The sequence below is a fragment of the Apteryx rowi genome, unplaced genomic scaffold (assembly GCF_003343035.1).
Source record: "Apteryx rowi isolate R43461 unplaced genomic scaffold, aptRow1 scaffold_412, whole genome shotgun sequence".
NCBI classification, from domain to species: domain Eukaryota; kingdom Metazoa; phylum Chordata; class Aves; order Apterygiformes; family Apterygidae; genus Apteryx; species Apteryx rowi.
This window is the reverse complement of record NW_020450638.1, coordinates 182,695-190,939: the sequence shown is the minus strand read 5'-3', so window position 1 is coordinate 190,939 and position 8,245 is coordinate 182,695. Positions and strand designations below refer to the sequence as shown.

At 37.0% G+C, this 8,245-nt stretch overlaps 1 protein-coding gene across 6 annotated transcripts in view; it reads right to left on the bottom strand.

The window, feature by feature from the left end:
• RB1CC1 (RB1 inducible coiled-coil 1) overlaps positions 1-7,615 on the bottom strand; it is a 73,678-nt gene extending 66,063 nt beyond the window's left edge. For 2 of the 6 annotated variants that reach the window (XM_026075837.1, XM_026075839.1), the window contains exons 1-3: positions 7,374-7,609; positions 3,216-3,333; positions 1,001-1,128 (exon numbers count right to left, since the gene is read on the bottom strand). In XM_026075837.1, coding sequence (XP_025931622.1) covers positions 1,001-1,071 — 71 coding nt within the window. In that variant the 5' untranslated portion in view covers positions 1,072-1,128; positions 3,216-3,333; positions 7,374-7,609. Of the gene's footprint in view, positions 1-1,000; positions 1,129-3,215; positions 3,334-7,373 lie in introns of all 6 variants that reach the window. The other 4 variants (XR_003255203.1, XM_026075842.1, XM_026075841.1 and 1 more) reach the window with 4 other exon arrangements.
• Between the last annotated feature and the right edge of the window lie 630 nt (positions 7,616-8,245).

Below are 8,245 nucleotides of genomic sequence, written 5' to 3'. Positions count from 1 at the left end.
GCATACCTCAGAGAAAGGTTTCTGGCTTACTGATGATGCAATTCAATACTTTAATGTTGAAAAGAAGAATTGTTAGCAAGAAATGAGGCACTTTCCATTTCAGAAGTCTTGCCAATGGAGAAGCATGTCTAGGATCATCTAGAAAACTAAGTACAGCCTAAATCCCTTTAAGGCATCAGATAAAGCGAATTGAAACAGTTTTGATGCCAAGACATTGTTGATAGCCTATTAAACCACAACTTGTTTGTTTTTCCTGTAAGCACTACGTACTGCTCAAATATCTTGACCCAAGGGTTTTGCTTTTGTTTGTAATCTCCAACTCAGTTTTACTTGAGTCTTATTGCCAACACTTCCATCAAAGTCTGCCTCAGGCAGTGGTTCACTAACATCATCTCCGCAAACATCTGTAAGGTGCCCATCTCAGACACTAGATATGAAATATGCATCATATCTTCACAACTGTTTCAAAGAAGGTTTTTCAGTCTTGCAAGTCCTCATAAGAAAAAGCAAACATACCATGCATGTGTTCAGAAAAAGGACATGAAAACCATGCCCTTAACAGGAATTCATCGGGACAGCCTTGAAATCAGTTTCTTTCAATTCAGTATAAGATAAACCTTTTACAGAGGAATACTATAAAAATGCCGTCCAATAAAGAGCACAGAAGATCAGAAATCATTCTGACAATTTTTCTAAAAAGCATTCAAACTTAACACTAGACTCAGCTAAGAATAATAGGCCAGTAATACCTACTTCTGCTTTCACTGTCCCAGAAAGTAACAGGTAAGACTACCTAACCTTTACACCCTTTTCTGGGACCTTAACCAAGCACAACCACCTGCAAGGCATTGACAGTGCTAATTCAAGAATCCTCAAAATTCACCAATACAAAAAATGAACACAGAAAGAAACCACATAGACATATTCAAAAACAACTGAGTACCACCTGTCCAGCACTTAGGATACAAAAGGTTATTAAAAAAATACATAATTTCCTTACTTTTGTACAGCAAGTTCTGTGTCAAAGGTAAGGGTAGTTCCAGTGTTGACCAGAAATACATATAGCTTCATGATGATTTCTTTAGGTTTCTGAAGTTTACACCTTCCACTGCTAAAATCATTTAGAACCTGCAAAGAAATTCAAATGTTAGCTTTACAAATGAAAGTTAAAAAAAGCATGCATTTGCTTTTGAACAAATACTCCTAGATATATAGTGGGTCGATACATCAGCGCTCATACCCCACAGTTCTTTGCCCATTACTAAATGCACAGATTCTCCTCTGATCAGAAACGTGGGCAAGGGAGGTCTCCACACATCCAGATGGGCTAGGAGAACACATGAAAATACACACTAGGGGGAAGAGAGGGATAAGACTTCCAATTGCAGAGGCCACTATCACAGATCATTATCTGGCTTTTCTCAATTATTAAATGCATTTTAATAGCCCCAGATCCAGTTACTTCCAGCTGTCTTTCCCTGACTTTACAAACAGCAGCATGGTCTATGGTGTAAGTCTTGATTCCTTAACTCACAACAACTACAAAGACTATTTACTGATTACTAGCCATTCCATAGTTTTTCCACTCAGACACGTGGAACATTATTATATGAAAAACAGCTAAGATTATTTTTCAAAAGTATTACCTAATTATGGGCAGATACAACCAGCAAATCTACAGATTTTTGTTTTCTCTGTAGCTAAATCTGTAGCTTCTTAGTTGCTATTAGCTACTACAGGGTGATCAAGTAAGGCAGTGCAGTCTAACACATTAGACATGTATTCAATACATTACCCTACAAGCTTCTGGATAAATGGCTTATAAGCAAGCCCTTGCTTCTCCCTTTTACATAACAGAAGAAAAACACTGAACTGCACTGTAAGGTATTCTAAGTTTTAATGAATTCACATCCAAATACTCTATACATCTGAACTTTTTTTTTCCTCCTCAGCAGAAGTTCAGAAGTCTACGAACAATCTCCTCCACGCTAATAGAGCTGCTGCAAAAGTACAACTAGCACTGCTCTCATTATTGCACTGCAATATTTTGATGTGGAAGAAGTTATGGAAAGTTAAGCTGTTAAAGTTCTAGCCACTCAACAATATTCTTACACCACTATGAAAATGGCTTTTTGGATTAAATTACTTCACAGGAAGTGCAAGAAGTCCCTCTTTCCCCGAAATGAGAACAGGACACACCCAAAGTCTATACTGCTCACCCAAAGTCTAAACTGCTAACCGTATTATTTTAAAGTCAGCTTGAATTTTCAACCGTCTCCTTGTCTACACAGAGAAAAACTGATAAACTGTGAGGATAGAAAATAACAAAAACTCCACTAAAAGGCTGGCAGGGGGACGGGACAGGACAACACATTCTATCAGCAGAATTATTCCAGAAAGTCAAAAGAACTTTCTTTCAAGAGTGTAACTTCCCTGCAAACTTTTCAAGCAGAGATTAAAAAAAGCTAGTCAAGACATGTCTGTACAACAAGGTTTTAAAAACAGAAACATGCCCAAAAAACCCACCACCACCACCACCAAAAATTAAATAATTTCATATGAATTGAGCCTTATTGTCCTCACATCTGAATTCTACTGTAGTCAATGGCAACAGTTCCAATTTATACCGAAGGAAGAAGAATATACTCTATAAACAAAGCTACCAGACATGCAAAATTGCTGACTCTCAAGAATAACTGAGCAATCATTTATTATTTAATTCTCTGGCATAACTTTTGGAATTAATCAGTCTCACAAGCATAGTTATTACGGTAACTTCTTCTCACACAGGGTATTATTTATAACTGTAGTCCAGGTAGAGTTACAGATGAACTTGACAAATACAGTACTTAAAACACCACTGTTGTTCACTTAAAGAAAGAAAAAAAGCAACTCCCCCACTACTGTTCACCATAAACGCTCCTCCTTTCCACCATGAACAAAGTAAAAGGCTTACATAGTACATAAGTTCCATATAATTATTAATTCACAAATTCAAGTGGTATTTATCAGGTAATCTGGCTGGAAACCATATTTTGTTCATGTAAATAAATGGAAATTTTAAATTGAACACCTTTTTCCTATCCTTAGCACTAAAGCTAACTCTTCAAAGCATGAAAAACATTATCAAGATCAAACACATTTATTCATCTGCCATGTATCAGTAATCTCAAGCTTTTCAACTTCATAACAAAAAAAATATATAGATATATTACCTTCAGGCACTACACGAAGCTATCACCTTCTTCAAATGCACCAGGAGAACAAATGCACACATGTGCTTTACTTGATTTTGGCAACAGAGTACCACAGCTGTTCAAAATGAGAGAAGATCTAAAAAGAAAAGATACAGAATGCAATTATGAGTGTCCTTAAAACCTAAGAATTTTATGGTCAGTTTTGCACCTAACATAGAAGTTACTGCCTGTCAATACTAGAAAGCCATTATTAAAAAAAAAGGCACTATTGCATAATTAACAACGCTATCCAGTTACAGTTTTGCTCTCAACTGCTACACAAGTGATTTCCTCCCCCCCCCACACACACATAAGTTCAGTTTAAAATAACTTAGTAACATTATTCAGCATTTGCAAGGAGTCAAAGCAAAAGTTCACTTGAATGAACTAATCTAAGGAGTATTTTTCAGAACTGATACAGAATGCTGAGACAATGCTAAGTACACCACAGAGTCTCAAAGGACAGAACACAATTAAACTAAGAAAATCCAGACTGGAAATGCATTCTCATGCTACCTTTTTTAAATGAACAGCCTTATCTCACGGATGTATCCAACAGATTTGTGAAGGAAGCAACAACACTTTCCTTAAGTTCACCTTGTTAAGCCATTTGCCTACTTCAGTATATTCATTAGACTCTCTTTTCATCATCAGCTGAAGAGGTTGCCATTCCCAGCTGCTTGTCACTGTCATCCTTGCCAGGGGCTCCTCCCTCAGGACTGCTGTTTAAACTACAATGATCAAAACGAGTCAGATCAGCAGAGGTCGTCCTTTTAAGCGAAGCTGGTTCATTTTAACTGTTGTCAGTCAGGCAGCAATGCTAAGGGAGGAACCCCATCAAAGGAAGGTAGAGACAAGCAGCTGGGATATGTAACCTGTTCAGTTCAACCAGCACAGCCACAGTGAGGGCAGTGCATGATGAAATTCTCAACTACAACAGACATTTTCCTATTTCATGTTAGTGCCATAGCAAGCTTTTTGAGAAGATGATCGATCAGGCACTGTACGGGGTGATAATACACTACTAAAAATAGAACTGCTGAAGCCCCCAAACCATTAGAACATGTGCCTTATTTTATACAACTTATGCTACCAATGGTAAATCAAAAATAAGCTCTCCTCATCCCAAATCTGCAAACTTTATAAGAGAAGTAATTAAACAATTGTTTTTATATATGCACTGAACAGATTACTAACTGCCTGACATTATACTATTCAGTTTTTAAATTACCTTCTTCCCTTTTGTCCACTCCTTCATTCCTCCTATTCAAAATGCATATATATAAGAAGCAAGTGCGCAACAGAAAGAGCAACATGTTTAAGTAGCACCATTGGAAAACCAAAAATTGAAATGTCCTCCAACTACTAAAATCCAATTTTGCTACTGACTGTAGTTGTACTTGAGCAAACTCATTTTAACAATGCTTGCTTTAGATCAAAGCAATGGAAATTGCCATGAATTTAATAAAGAAACTATTGAACAGTTCAACCACAAATGAAGACTCCAACCCTATAATTTCTACACTTCTCTTGATTTCTTAATGGTCTTAAAGAAATTAGAAGTGTTGCTTCTTCTACCCAATACTTAACAAGCTAACATACAATCCTGAGTAAACAGAACTACACTCAGGTAGGCAGGACAAATACATTTGTATGTTCGCACTATTAGGTTACCATTTGAAGAGGAGAAAAAAGAAGTAGAATTTACACACTCCCAAGGTCATCACAAATTTAAAAGAGTGGTTCCACAAACAGAGGAATTGCGTGAAATTAGGTTTCAAAAAATATATGCCTTGAAGATTGCTTTCCCCTGCAGATTCTCTGGTGCCTCATAAAGGTAGACTGCAGCCCTTCCTTCAGTAGCAACTACTCTGGGTGCCTCTCCAGAGGCCTGTTTACACAACACGGGTAGAAACTAATTTGAGAGCTCTCCACACATCTCGTTGAACTTGACAGAAAAAATTCCAAGAGCAGTTGAGGGAGATGCATGAAAACTAGCCACAACTGCTTAAGTCTCCTTTCTTTCAAAAGCCAGGTTAAAACAGATTATGATAAATAAGGTCAGCTGCATTTCCAAACAGGTCTACTAGTTCCTAGTATTCACAAATGTTACTGATGAATCATAGTAAGATTTTAATACAAGCTTGGAGTGTAAAGCTGGTACCATACAGCTTCAAGAGAAATATATCAATAAACATTTTATTATTGTTCCTTTTGCATTTATTTTAATAGGACATTAAGAAAACTTCAGGAGTTTCTACACCTAGTGTTACATTGTCAAATTTTAATTGTTTAACCTTTATTAAAATGGATTAAAGTAACTTCAGCAACTAGAAGACATAGTTACTAGCTATGTAATCAGATAAACTGTAACAAAATGAATAGTCCACCCACATTTATTGTTTAAGATCTGCTATCTGAAGCATTCAGAAGACCCATGCTATCATATAAACTAGATCTTTCAAATTATGGGATGGAAGCTTGCATGATCAACAGCCAGGAAGTATCATTAATATCATAAAAATAGAAAATTTGAAAATACAAACTTCTATAGTAACTGCCACAGCAGCAGATGGTAGAAATGAAGAAAAAATGATGAAAAAATGAAAGTACAAATAGCACAAAGTTGAAGTAGAAAAAGCTTCCAGAATTCATTCAGAAGACACATATCTTGTTATATTAGCTAACAAAACACCAAAATCATCCATGGAAGCGTTTTTCTGGTGATAAAACAAGTATTTCATTACTCTATATTGTGTTTACATTGCAATTTGATTCACTTCACAAAAAAATTGCAAGCTTTTTCCATCCAATACAAATCCTAGACCAATTCCATAGTTTTGAAATATACTGTGTTGATAAATACTTTCAACGCAGCTTAGAAGTTTTGTAATGTAGCTTATTTAGTTCAGAACATGCTCATTGCTTCAACATCTGTAAAAGGAAATGAATGGCTGTTTACAGACCTTCCCTTTCTGTAATTACAGTACAAACGTCATGGGTTTCACAGCATTCCACAAATAATCCTACGGCTACATTAACTATCCATTTCTGCCATTACATGCTGAATCACTGCTCTATTTTGACCACTCCATTGTTCCGGAGTACAACTCTTTCCAACTTCACAAACTCAGACACTGAAACATGGCACTCAGTGTAGGACAAGGAAAACAAAATTTATGTGCACCATTTAGGTTTATAGGGGCATTATCAACTTCATTTTAAATCCATTAAATTTCATCTACGATATTCTGATTTTTTTTTTTTAATAAGTTTAAGTACAAATTTTTTGACACCTCATTCTCCATGTCGCTTCTATAAACTGGCTTACAAACCAAACCTGAGCAAACCAAATTACTAATGCACCATTTTTAAACGACCTGAATTTACGTTAAACCATGTCACAGTCATGGCTTCTGTAAAATCCCTGACATTTAAAACTGTTTTCTAGAATACCACCATGCCAGCATTATATGCTACTTTGCTTTTAGTGTTTGGGGAAATATTGTTTTATATCTGTACAGTAAGTGCTGTACTTATCAATGCTTCATCTTCCAGGCCAGAAAGGACCCATAGGCCCATACTCCTGTGCCAGGTATATCTCCAGGATGGAAGGGGTTCCACTCCGACGGCAGACAGACAGAACTAGCTTAACTACCTGTGCAAGCCAATATGCTCACTATTCATTCAGAAGCCTGCAATTCCACATTGCTAGTTATGAGACATTCACATAGCTCTTCACAAACATCATCTGTATGACTCTAATAAAAGAAGGTTCTCTTCTGTTAGCTGAGGAACAGTTGAGGCTACATTGCAGGCAACAGATACTGTCTCCAATACAAGTCACAAATGTGACCTCTGATTACAAGTGTCACAGGAGAGGCACTGTAGAATTCCTACCTGTTGAAAAGGGCAATTCATCTGAGGCCAAGTCTGACAAGTCCATCACACACTAAAAAGACTCAAGCACTATTCCTCATTCACTAATTATCAATATCTTCAGGAACAGGTAGTCTTATCTGGAATACATCTCCTCACAAAGAGGACACACCTTTATTACCTCTGGGAATGGAAAACCAGCTGCTGGGCATATCAACTTTTTAAGCTGTCCTGCAATTCCACACAGCAAAAACTTACAGTTTGTCTTGGAGATGCTGCAGTCCCCGTGATTTCACCTTTAGCTCCTCTGTTCTTGGAGCAGGATTTCTTGTTTCACCTCAGTTTAGGCAACTATGTAATAGACAGAGTACTAGACTAACATAGAATGTTCCATCCACTTCAATTTGCTTTCTTCTATTCCACATTACACAGGTCTGTCTTCTACCTCCACTTCCCCTGCTTTTTCAGGTATTGTTCTCTAAAATCGCTCCTTTCTCTTCATGTAGCTGGCACACCTCACAATCAAAGGGGTTTACAGCCCTTTTGTATTTCCTAATATCAAAGGAAAAGGAATATAAAGATTCCAAGCTGAATTTAAGCTGGGGGGGGGGGGGAAACACACTTTCTTCACATTAGTCATATAGTATCATCATCGCTAAGAGTAAGTTTGAAGGAGCTCTCCTTCAAAAATGGAACCAACGCACCTAACCAGAAATATGTCCATTTCACAGAGGACCACGATCATCACCAGAAGGACAGAATTACCTCATTATGATGGCACATATTCTTTACTACTGCTTTTAGCAACAGAAGCACCTTAGTTTCTAAATCACAATGCAAATTTATACCTTTACCTGGACAACTGATTGCTGAAAGAAAACATGCCTAAGGTGTTAAAAACCTTAAAAATCAAACTTGACAAAAAACTTCCTAAGCTGCATGATGAATATACAAGGAGAGCCCCTCCTGATCCAGGTGCAGAGAATACATTTCATCCAAAAAGCAAACAAAAAAACCCCCTAGCACCCCCCCAATTTTTTTTTTTTTTTTTTTTTTTTTTTTTGAAGACCACATCTAATCCCTAAGGCACATGTTATTCCAGATGGAGGTCCCATCTCTCGTTACCTCCT